Here is a 12,859-nt window from a genome sequence, read left to right as displayed (position 1 = left end):
GTTTTTCGCTATTAGTTAGCTGTATACAGTTCATTCAGCTTTGTTCTTTAAGTGTGTCATTCAAATTGACACAGTTTGTCTCCTGAATACGTTTTCGCTATTAGTTTGCTATATACAGTTCTTTGGGCGCTGTCTACAAGTGTGTCATTCAATTTGACACAGATTGACATTTGAACACGCATTCCGCTTCAAGTTAACTATATACAGTTCTTCCGCTATTAGTTAGCTATATACAGTTCTTTTAGCTTTGTTCTATAAGTTTGTCATTCAAATTGGCACAGTTTGACACCTGAATACGTTTTCCGCGATTACTTAATAGCTATATACAGGTCTAACATCGCTGTTCTATAAATGTGTCATTCAAAGTGACACATTTTGTCTCCTGAACACGTTTCTCGCTATTTGTTAGCTACATATAGTTCTTACGGCGCTATTATGTAAGTGCGCCATTCAAATTGACATAGTTTGTCTCCTAAACAGTCGTTTATCGCTATTAGTTAAGCTACATACAGTAGTACGCGCTATTATGTAAGTGTGTCATTCAAATTGACACAGTTTGTCTCCCCAAGGAGGTCTCCCAAACACGTTTTCCGCTCTTAGTTCCCTGTATACACTTCTTACAGCACTGTTCTTTAAATGTGTTATTCAAATTAACACAGTTTGTCTCCTGGTGTCTACGAGAATGCCAGTTAGTTCGTTCGGAAGGGACCTTACAACCGTTGCAGATTCGCAACGTGGGCCGAGACGATACGAACAAACACAAACTTAAAAAACGTTCTGCAAGTTCAAACATACTTTCGCCAAGAGTCCCTTAACAAACCTAATTTAACAATATGCGTAAGCCTGACTTGAATCCTCCTCTACCGAACCTAGCGCAGACTGAGACAGTCAAGATACCTGGTGACCCGCGTTCAATGACCTCACTCGTACGACCCGGAAGTATATGATCGTAATCGGTTGCACGGAAACCCCCATGCAGTGCGAAATCGAGGCCGAAAACAGGCATAAAGAGCCAGTTTGAAGGCTAACTTTGACTCTTCAAATCTCATCCCGAAATAATATTTGAATCAACACGAGTACTGTAGGCGATAGAACAACTCGTGAGTATTACGTGGGCACCTTTGACAGCCTGATTTGGGCCACCGCGATTTTTTAATCTTTTTTTTACGCGACCATGTCAAGTGCCTCAAACGGGCGTCCAACATTTCACCGAGATCCGCCATCTTGGAATCACGCTGACGTCACATGACTGCAGGTAATTTACCCACCATGCACCGCGGCCTGGGAACTATGTCAACTAAACTTTGCACGACCTCACCTAGTTATCTGCTTTAAGGTGGGTTCACACGTGCGTATATATTCAAGTCCGTTTGAGGTCCGTATAAAAGTTTTAGCCTCCACCAGACTCCTCAGGTTGCTGTGAAAAATAATAGAAGTTGGTCAAATCCTTGGACAAATATAGCCAGATAACATGCCAGCAAAGTAAGCTGGTTGCAAACCACACTCATCGGATAGCCAACTCGTCTGGCATGTTAGGTGGCTATATTTTTACAATTTCTACTATTTTTCCAGCGATCTGTAGAGCCTGGTAGAGGCTAAGACTGACCTGACCTGAAACGGACATAAATATGTCATATATATAAAGTTGAAGGGGCTACCCAGTGGTCTGGAGGTTGATAAATAAATAGATATACGCACGTGTGAACCCGGTTTGAGGGTTGATTCAGATAGTGCAAAGTAGAGCGTCAGTTAACAAATAAACGTATCAGAACAGACTATGTTTTAATTTGGAAAGTAACTTTTTCAACGAAAAACATGAGGCCCAAGGTTAAAGCCTCCGATAACTGTAAGAAATTCATCCCACACTACAACTTCTGTATTAGTTAGATAAGCCGGTTAAGTTATATAACTGTAGTTATGTAGATGTCATACTTTGTACCCGGTACAATTGTTGTGCAATAAAACTATATTATATTATATTCATAAACAGACATGTGAATAACTACTTGATAAATATAACGAATCGAATTGCACTACTTTCATCATCACTACTTTATGAAACAAAACAAAATGTCATATAAAATAAAGAGACAGCGGTCAGACAAGGTAGAAACAACGCTTTATTCCCTGAACAATTAAAAAGAGTGTACAGACAAACCTTTTTTCATTGAATACATAACCGTCTGATACTTTTCCTACTGCATTTCACTGATTCAAAATTGGTGGAATCAACCGAATCCGACACATCTGTATAGATGTTTCGCTTAAGCTAAGGGTACAATCCGCCGTACGTGCAAATACGTGCTGTCTACGACGTGCTAAAACGTGGTAATACCCGCCTCACATTAGGCACGATTCGATCGGAAGACTAGTTTACGAGCTCTAAATGACATTTTCGTGAGTAAGACGTCCGGTGTTCTCACGATCATCTTGCGATTTTTAGGGATCGCCGGCAATTTTCAGGAGTCTTACGACGGTCGCGGTGCAGCGAAACATGTTCTTAACATAAGCGACAAGTCGCGTGAGATCTCCGAGATCGCAGAGCTCGTTACCGAGTCGCAGATCGTGCGTGCAAATCGTGCGTACCTCGAAGGGCATCGGTCAATAGTCTTGCGTCAATCCAACGATGGAAAACCGATAGGCGAGCACAGACATAGTTATTAATCATCGAGCGCAAATCGGATGGCAAACGCCCGTCAGTCGGGCAACGTTCGGGCGACGTTCACCCGACTTCCGTTTGTTTACAAATATTGAATTTCATTTCTGGGAATGTGAGGGTAATTCTAAAATTGTGGCCCCTGTGGCAGTATGTAGGCTGACTTTGTGACACACTTTCCTTTCTTGCTTCCGACAACAAAATAAGCAACATTTATTGATATCTTGACTTTTTTTAGGAACGTTTTGTGTTACCTTGTCCGCGTGCAAGAGGTCATGGAACGTTCATTATCATAGATTTATTCACCGTCGATCGCACGAGCCTCGCTTATATGTGAGGGGGACAGATTTTGGGCGAAAAATACGCAAGACCATCTTAAGATCTTAAAATCGCAAAGTACGTGCGAAGATCGTATATAATGTGAGGGGGGTATAAGTACCGCCTCCGTACTAACTCGTAGGGAATCTGACGGATTTTGGAGCACGCAAACACGCCGTAGAACTTCACGTGCAGGCAAAATTTTCTGTGCCGTCGGGGCTGCGGATTCGTCCCCCGCACGTGCCAGTATGGGCGACGCGCCTGCCCTGTACAGCCTGAACGTTTTCAGAAATACGTGGCGGACTTGGCCGTCCAAAAGAACGTACGGAAAAATTGCACGTGCGGCGGGTTGTGCCCTTAGCTTTACTTTTGCATATGCTCCAGTGCCACACTGATAAAACGAGTCCGCATAAATACTGGAATGGATCGGAATATAACGGAATACGCATAAAGAAGGAGAAAATATAACAAAATACAGTATACTTAGATGAGTAAATACTGCAGAAATCTGTTTACTTATCAAAACATACTGTATTCCGGTAGAGTTCCTCGTTCATTATATGTATTCTAGTGTATTTTGGCATTTCGGCGGCAGACCGCTCTAAAACTCCATGGACACCATGAACTACCATGTACAAGTGATGCACACATAAAAGAAGCTCAGAAACAATGTTCAGCAATCGAATACAGTGCACGGAGTAGTCGTCTGGAAAGTCCATAGTGTATCCCTGAGTTAATTTATTCGAAACTTCAGTGAGATCGATGCCCGCATATGCCAAAAAGTAGTTACTCAAGCAACTGGATATGGTTTTGAAAACCATAGTTATTCAGTTGCTTGAGTAACTACTTTTTGGCGTCTCTTATTACCTGGATGTCTAACCTACATCAATGAATGAATGGAGACCTTTATTGTACATACCCACTGGGTTCAGTACAGGTCACAATAAATGATGCAACATGATATAATGATATAACTCGGAATCTACACTACTCAAGGATCGTATTCTACTGCGTACATTCGGCTTCTTCTCGTTTCTTTGTGATATTGAAAATGTAAGAACAGTGAGATTCCCGCATACATCATAACATCCCCGGCTGAGCTCAGAGAGACCCAGTTTCCCGTCTCGTTACGTTTGTGACGGTTTGCTGGTGATGCTGAACGGGTAGATGTCCAGATGGCTGCAGATTTCCGTACACACCAGAAAACAGTACAGGACCAGGTCACAGGTCACGAATATCTGCAAAAAATTATCAAAGCAAAGTCAATATATTGGTGAGGAAACTCTTCGAGTATTAGTAGTTATTTTTTTGTGAAATTCTTAATTTTTTTTTTCAAAAGAAAAAGAAAGTGTTTTCTTCTGACACTAGAGACGATGTTTTCTAGAACTACTGTTTTTACTGCCTGTCTGAAAATGTGCACGTAAGTCTGCGTGTACGTGTGTCTGTCTGTCTATCTGTCTATGTGTGTGTAGGTATGTGCATGTCGGTCTGCCCGTGTGTGTGTGTGCATCTACGTGTGTATTTATGTCTGTCTCAAAGTGTGTGCACAGTGTGTGTTTATGTGTTTGTGTGTTTGTGTGTGTGTGTGTGTGTGTGTGTGTGTGTGTGTGTGTGTGTGTGTGTGTGTGTGTGTGTGTGTGTGTGTGTGTGCATGTTTGTATGTGTGTTTCATTGGCATAACCTCACCAAACATATCCAGAGCACGGCATATCCGCTGACGAAGCTGCCACAGCACTGGCTGAGAAACAACACCCCCGGACCGACCATGGACGAGTCCAATGCCGTCATTTCACTTTTTGTGATGTGTGCGACCTGGTCGGATGGCAGATCCCATAGTTATTGACAGAGCATTGCTTTTGTGCAGCAATTTTGTTTATTGTTTATTGTTCATTGACTCCTTTAGTTGTTAACATATCAATGCAACAACTAATCTTCCTGGAGTAATACACATAATACTTGGACACATACAGTTTGCAACATACACACATACAACATGTACCTTATCCAAAATCATCAAGCCCCTCATGTGTCTTTAGCTAAGTCTCCCATATTACACCAGCTGCCGTCTGAAAATCCTGGATGTGTTCGCAGTTTGCAGCTCATGTGATAGTTTGTTCCAATCTGATGCTGCTCTATATATGTGTAATGTGTTACATGATATGTGCTATAAAGTCAGTGCCACACTTGTACCTATTTGTCGTGATAATGAAATTGTTGTTTTCTTTTCATGAATACTTCATCTGCATGAATTGTGATATTCAAGCGAAGCGTGCAAAATTTGTAGTTGTAAGTAATCCATGTTCGGATCTATTACCTTTCTCATCTTTAAATATCTAGGAGGCAAGAAGTACATGCATGTGCATGGTTTACCACAATCAGCATAGAATTTGATATGACAACAAAAAACAAGATTTTATTTCCTGGCAACGATATAGGAAGCTAAAAGCTGCGGACATTTTTTTTTTTTAACATGTGTAACTTACGATGAGTTTGTTGTTGACCTTCGCGATGGCGAGTCCGAACATGAGCAGGTAGAGACAGGGATGGTTCAGAAACAGTTCGGGGGAGGTTCCGTAGGTGATGCAGGCCAGGACGATAGGGAACAAGCCCGCAAAGCCGGGAGACAGGATACTAAAGTTCTGTAAGTAGAAAACATATTCTAATAGTTAAGGTAAAAGTAGTTCTGACAAAGCCTTTTTTGAGGTCTAATGCGTAGTGAGTTTTTATCTACTGTACATGTGTCTATGGTATAGTATTCAAAGGCAGAGCCCAAAAATATTGCTTGACGAGATATTTTATTAAAGAATTTTTAAAAACGTTTTGTGGTTTTGATGTCTTTTAATTCCTATTGCATTTTTCAATTTTCTGAAATAACACGTCAATTTTCTGAAATAACACGTCAAAGAAATATTGAATCTGCCTTTCAGTCGCTATACGGTGATCGCCGTCTAGTGAAAAGGTTTTTGTAAATCAATTTCAAGATAATCGTATAGATCGTAGGAAGGTATGTTGTTGATATTTTGCTTGTACAAAGTTCGCTAACTTAGAAATGATAGTTTGTCTATATCGATTTCTCCTTAAGCCGTAAAATGTTTTTCTGGAACTCGGTTAGCAAGGTCTGATGTATAAGTGTATTTTAATGATTTTGGAAATCAAATTATTTCATGCACCACAAGATCAAAGCACCTCCGAAAACATTTTAGTCTCCAAACCCGCCACCTTTTCAGAACTTTTCAGGTGACCGTCCTGCATCGCAGGGCATTCGGCACTAGGGAGCGCAGCCGCGCCGCTGTCGGTGCCAACCTTTTCTGACAGGATCGTCCGGAAGTTGCCGTGCAGTTTCCATAGCGACGCACCCACAATGCTGAAAAAGGCGGCGACTACAATTGGCTGGGGGAACTAGAGATAAGAAAGAAAGGAAACATTCCCATGTGAGCATCAATGCAAAACTTTGTCTAGTCTCCCGCACTGGACAGTCGAAGCATATCAGACATATTACCAGTAACCCATTACTGTTACTAGGAGTCTGCGAATGAGGCTGTTTAGATACCTTGCGCGTGCTTAGTGTGCTAATGAAGACATATGCCTGTACCTTTGTCCCCAATTTCATAACATTCAATCGAGGAAAAATTGCTCCCTGACTCACACTCGTGGAGTACAGTGGAATAGTTATTACATTATATACACGTATAGGTTTGCATTTCCCAGTCAAACAGATACCATGGTGATAGGTCAACACTAACATCACAAGTAGACATTTATGTGTAGTAAAAGTCTACCTTGTACCAAAATGAAGGGCCGAGCAGTGCAGAAAGGGCTTGGACTATGACGGAGAAGCTTTGTGCTTCGACGACATCAATGCTGGAAAATAGAACAAATATGCACAGTCATTTCAACAACAAGAAGAAGGAGTTGTAGGTACACCGTTGATGTGAAAAATATTGCTATAAATCCTACCGGTATACCAGCACATCATACATACAAATTTTCCTTTGCAGATCTGCAGGAAATGCGTAACCATTGAAACGGTTTCATTGTGCACTAATCTTATTTGGCAACAAGGCAACACCCAGGCAGCATTGCCGCGTAAGAAAAAAATCGCATAGGTATCAAATGATAAGACGTATACATGTATACCATAATTTGTTTCCGTTTATTGATTCTACCGTTGTCTTATTGATATTATGATGATTGTGTTATGTTTGAAGGAGGGGAATTCAACCATATGCCCTGGAGGTTTTTACTCACCCTGTAAATTGTTTGACTGTTAGAAATTTCTCTGTGCATCATCATCTCTTTTATGCGAACAAACAATTGCTGTACGTTTATGAATGTTAGACATCCAGGTAAGCAATATTCAAATACAATTCGTTTCGAGTGACATCCATCTGAAGAAGAGTGATGGATGTCACTCGAAACGTCCGGAAGTAAATATCCGTTTTTATCCAGTTGTAGAGATTGAATTGTATTTGAATAACAATTGCTGTAGTGTTGGACGTTACTAGAATACGCACAGTTCACACTTGACCGTCCCTGACACGTGAGATTCCCAGTGCGTGCAGTAGAACACGAACATGGTGAGGAAGATCATGAAGAACATCAGGTCCGGAGTCTGTCCCAGCTTCATGGCGCAGGCCGTAGCGATGGAGAGCAGAACTGGAAACAAGAAGGTAGGGGTAGTTTAGCTTCCTGCGCAGGCTTGGAGCGGGACTTGCATTTATTCCATGGGGGGGGGGGGACGCTGGTTCGCTAGTTTCAATGTTGGGTAAGGTTATCGTATGACGTAAAAATGAGGTTGTCGATGAATAGCCTGATTAAATCTCGCTTATAGCAGCCCGCCAAACATCCGCCGGCCCCCTAGGGGCCAGTTACAGCCCTGGACAGCGGAGTTTGTGTTAAACAGACTAGTCGATGAAGAGACTTTGCTTAGAAAGGTAGGAAGAAAATTTTGTCCACGTTAAAACTAGCTATAGCAAACGACCCCCATTCATAATTGAACGATTTCAGCTCTTGAATTTGTATCTTTAGGAACTAACCTGTTGAAACGGCGTCCGAGCCGTGGTCGAACAGCTCCCCGAGCGGCGTGCTGCTGCCGGTTCGGCGGGCCTGCTTCCCGTCCATCCCGTCCAGACACTGGTACAGGAACCAGCCCACAGCGCACACAGCGTACACCCAGGCTGGGGCCTGTAACACACATAACACACGACATGTACACCCAGTCCTGCTTCCCGTCCATCCCGTCCAGACACTGGTACAGGAACCAGCCCACAGCGCACACGGCGTACACCCAGGTTGGGGCCTGCAATATATAGATAACCACCGTCGCAATATGTTGCCCACCGTTAACCGCACACAAGACTTCCAGTTAAATTGAGTTCCTCATTAATTACCTTACCCCCTTGTTTGTTTGTTTGACATATTGACAAAGATGATGGGAGTGGAGAGATGAAGAGACAGAAAAGATAGAGCACAGAGACGAAGATACAGTCACATACAGGCAGAAAGGTAAAGAGAAAACCTGAAGAAAGGCAGACAGAATGAGATAGAGAAAAGAAAAGGGAGGAACCAGAGAGAGAGACAGACAGACAGACAGACAGACATAGAGAAAGACAGAGAGACAGAGAAAAACAGAAAAAGATAGAGAGGGGCATAGATATAAACAGAGAGAGACAGACAGACGGACACAGAAGGAGACAGAGCGACAGAGAGACACGCAGAAGAAAGTTGAAAGTAACACAGACGGCAATCATCCCGTTCCCTCCGTTCCATCATCGCTGACTTCCCCTCACCTCCTCTTTGGCAGTTGGTGAGTAGAAAATGATCAACAGCAGTGACGTCACGACGTTGATGAGGAAGCCGGCCATAGTAAGGAGGTTTGGGGCGACCCACATCGGCAGCTTCTGCACCAGCCAGGACCACAACACCTTGAGAACGAAGGGCACGGCGAAATGTTGATAAGGTCTGCTTTTGATAGATACGGCGATTGCCGAGAGGACGACAAAACTTCGTTTATGTAAATCCTGATTTCAAAATTGAAATACCATGGAAACTAAAAGAGCATGAGTGAAAGGACGGCAAAACATAAAAGGCGCAAAAGGATTTGCTGTTTATACCCTGCCAAGTCACTCGGTCGCAAGGCGGTCCAAACAGCTACGCGTCTTCCTCTCCTTCAAAGAGCTAACAACCACTCAATACAGTATATCAAACCCGGTAGTTTAGCAGCAATATCATAGCACACTGCTAGGAGGCTTTAATCCAAGCATTTCGAGGTCTTGTAAAGATCTAGCCACATACCAAATATCAGAACGGTCCATTCTGGTGTTCTAGTTATTTTTCGGACAGGTTCATGTTTATCTCAGTCACACAGCACAGCAGTCAGTTCAATACCTTCAAATACGTTTACGGAGGTAACTACGAGTTATTTTAGTAAAATATCATAGGGCATTTCTGAAATAGACCCGTCGAACAACTCTTCTCTACAGTCTCACAGTGATTGTACCGCTCGAACAATAGTCACCTGATCTGGGGTTATTCACCTGGTCACCGATTCCGCCTAGGGGTGTTTTACCGTCTGCTAAATATACATAATCTCCAAGCAGATCCTACTGTAGCATAAGATAATATTAGAAGCTGGCAGTGGATTAGCCGACCTACGGTTTCTAATCAACACCCCTTAACTGGCTTTGGGTTGCCAATGCACACTCCTAAGCCGGCAACTCTTCTTTGCCATCTTTTGATACGATCTTGATATGCTACTTTAGAGGCTGCTTGGAGATGAAGCATAAGCCTGTTTCTGGAATCCTGTTTCCAGTTACCACTTCTTAAGCCTTGTAGCTCAGAAACCAAGCCCATAGATATTTCCCCGGGTGTGCTAATGAACTGGGCGGAAGGGTAAAGCTTTTTTCACCGTAGAGATATCGGCGAGCTCACGGTGGTATGGTCACCAGGCTTCGGGACCAGTCCAACAGGCTTTCCCTGGTTTTAGGGGAGGGGGGGGGGGGAAGAATGAAACACTTATGTAACGTACTGAACGAGGTGCAGATATTCTACATGAAACGGACTAGAAATAAATTGATAACCATTTTTTTGTCTGGCAGATCAACAACCAAGGAGATTATAGCAGCATTAATGCACAAAGCATTGAATCAGACCGCCCCGTGGGAATGGGCCGTCAAACGAGGTTACCGGTGTTAACGTCTTTGCTTTGTTTACGTTTTGGAATAGTTTCTTCTTTTTTTTTCCAGTGCACTGTAGATTACGTCAAAGGGACTGTCCATTTGATTGTTTGTACTAAATGTACAGTCCACAGGAAGGATAACATTATAAACTAACTGCAGTTCTAAATAATAATCATATTACGATTTCTCATTAAACATGTTGTTGTATTGATTGTACCTGCAACTTCTTAACAGAAGCTGCTTGCTTTTAGAACTACGTATAAGAGGTTTATTTTCCTGCACACGTGGGGCAGGTGTAGATGTATCTGTCACCTGCCGCAGGTGTGGTTATTTATCGTCAACCAAGAGATAAACAACGTAACACCCTCAGGGCTCCTGTGAGCTGCATCCGTGCTACAACGCCAGCATAGCAGGTCAAAACACTTGTATGAATGATTTCATTTTATGCCTCAGCTTTAAAGCTAACGTATTTGGTGTAGTAATGTTATGTTGTGTTTATGTTTGCGCCACAAACACTACATGTACAAGCACTGACCATGCCTGTGTGTATTGAGCTACACCCTTGCCACAAGCGTGGATATAGGATGTCAAAACACTTGTAGGAATGATTTAAATGTATTTTATGCCTCAGCTTTAAAGGCTAACTCATTTGGTGTAGTAATGTTATGTTCTGTTTGTGTGTCTATCACAACACCACAAGTACTTCCCACGTGTATTGTATTGATTGCAATCTGAAGAAAGAAATGACACCTGTGTGATTAAGTGAACCGGTTTAGCCCACTGAAGTGTTCAGATTCGTCCACTGTTTGTGACAGAAAAGGCCAAACGCTGTGTACATGCAGTATCAACAGGATCTCCTGGCTCTTTTCAACAAAAAGGGTGAACAGTGGGTCACAGCTTAACGTCCCACCCTAAGGCCTGAAACCCTTCCCTGTAGCATATCGTATGAGCTACATCAGGCAGGGCCCAAACTCACGGCTTCTTGATCCATAAGATTCGGGGGGAGGGGGCGCACAAATGAGCACGGTTATTATTTAGTGCACCACCACCTGCAACACTATCTGCACCTTGTTTCCCCAGACGCGATGTGCCGTGAGGCACTTTGTTATGTAACATGTTTAAAAGTAGCAGTTCCGCTGACCACTAGCCTACGCACGGTACTTACTTATAAAGCCCAGGGCACGTACCTCCAGAACTCTTTCGGTGACAGAAACGCCAGACATCGAGTACTTGTGCTCCTCAAGCCGTCTCAGCTGCGTCTCGCTCAGGACAGGCGTCATCTTGGGATGATTCGGGTGCTATCCGGCTACTGAGGGTTTAAAGTTGTACCAACTGTTCAGGGTGATCAGGTGAAGACGTGGGTAAACCGACCACCTGTCGTGTGTGGGGGTGGTTGTGTGCCGTGTGGGATTGCGACCCCTGGCGGAATGTGGAACATTTGTACCGGGGAGATTAAGTCACCGACTCCTCCCAATGTGCTTTGCGGTGCCTCTCTCATACTCTCCGAGCAGAGGTTAGGCCCCGGCTGTTTTAAAAACGTTTTTCTTTTAGACGTTTTTATCGGGCTTTCTATTTTGTATTGTACCTTGCTGTGTGTTTTGATACAGCAAGATACAATAAAAAACAGCGGGAGCCTAACCTCTGCTTGGAGAGTACCTCTCTCAGTATTAGTCAAAATTTGGCAAGACACATTACAAGTCGACTTCACGGCGCCTTGCTATATGATAATATACTTTGCTGATTATGTATTATAATGGGTTTTGTTAAGTTCAGAGGAGGGCTTGGGTTATATTAAGCTTTACACTCTCTCTCCCTTCACCTGTTTTATCTATTGTTACCGTACTATGTAGTTTTTTTGCCGTGCAAATAAATAAACCATTAAGCAAACAAACAAAAACATAAATCCGATTATCTTCTAGGTCTTGCTTATAAAAGACCGCCCAAAAGTCGTTCAAATGGTCGACATGACATCGCCTTTTGGTTGGTCAGGGTTTACCCAAGGATCTCAGGCTCTATTCAAACGGGACATAGGTAAAACAAACACAGACACAGGACTAAGAAAAAGATGCATCTCGCTGACCTAGCAAAACCTGACGACCCTAGTGCTGGCAAGGGTCGTAAAATTTATGAAAATCTTTACTGTTTTTTTTTTCATTTCTGTTGAATAAAATCAATGAGAATATAAGGAAATGGTACTGCGGGCGGTAGAAGCCGCCTACGAAACGTTCTTTTTTTTTTTTTTTACTCAGGATTTGGCAATATCAAATTCTTATGGCGCTGTTTTAGGCTCTCTCGCCAGGGGCTCTAGGCGCTAATTGTTGTGTCTCCCTTTCTCAAATTAACTATGGGCCTCAATTCCAGTAGCTGTACAAGCCTATCTTGGACGGGACACTTATCATTTTGCTATCAGGGACCCCCTAAATGTTGAAATGTTGTTATTTCTGTTGTGTAACATGAGTAAGCCCCTCGATCTCTCCTACCCCCGACTTTTTGAAAGTTTTTTTTTTTCGACCGAACGATCCATTATTTTTTCTGAAAATATCCGAGGAACAACAAATCAAATTGGTGTGGCCTAAACTGCCGATTGAACATAGTAACAAATGGATCATTCTAAACCACGACACAAAGTGTGATCTTTGAAACATAAAAGTTACTTTTATTATTGTACCGTAGAAATGGATATTTTTGTCATGATTGGTTGGTACAG

The 12,859-nt window shown here is 42.7% G+C and overlaps 1 protein-coding gene across 3 annotated transcripts; it reads right to left on the bottom strand.

Annotated features, from left to right (window-relative positions):
- Nucleotides 1-3,185: 3,185 nt before the first annotated feature.
- On the bottom strand, nucleotides 3,186-11,560 carry LOC118413872 (choline/ethanolaminephosphotransferase 1-like). 3 transcript variants are annotated; one of them, XM_035817474.1, is made up of 9 exons: nucleotides 11,340-11,560; nucleotides 8,764-8,898; nucleotides 8,011-8,158; nucleotides 7,489-7,630; nucleotides 6,754-6,835; nucleotides 6,161-6,373; nucleotides 5,458-5,613; nucleotides 4,661-4,786; nucleotides 3,186-4,212 (listed from the first exon to the last, which is right to left on the bottom strand). In XM_035817474.1, exons 1-9 carry the CDS (start codon nucleotides 11,430-11,432, stop codon nucleotides 4,102-4,104), a joined length of 1,206 nt encoding a protein of 401 aa, XP_035673367.1. In that variant the 5' UTR covers nucleotides 11,433-11,560; the 3' UTR covers nucleotides 3,186-4,101. The 3 variants fall into 3 exon arrangements, with proteins under 3 accessions (XP_035673367.1, XP_035673368.1, XP_035673369.1); XM_035817475.1 differs by having other exon boundaries at nucleotides 6,194-6,373; XM_035817476.1 differs by having other exon boundaries at nucleotides 3,189-4,212; nucleotides 6,278-6,373.
- Between the last annotated feature and the right edge of the window lie 1,299 nt (nucleotides 11,561-12,859).

This window comes from Branchiostoma floridae, chromosome 4 (genome assembly GCF_000003815.2).
Source record: "Branchiostoma floridae strain S238N-H82 chromosome 4, Bfl_VNyyK, whole genome shotgun sequence".
Taxonomy (NCBI): Eukaryota; Metazoa; Chordata; class Leptocardii; order Amphioxiformes; family Branchiostomatidae; genus Branchiostoma; species Branchiostoma floridae.
Note: the sequence above shows the minus strand (reverse complement) of the source record. Positions and strands in the feature narration are given on the sequence as shown.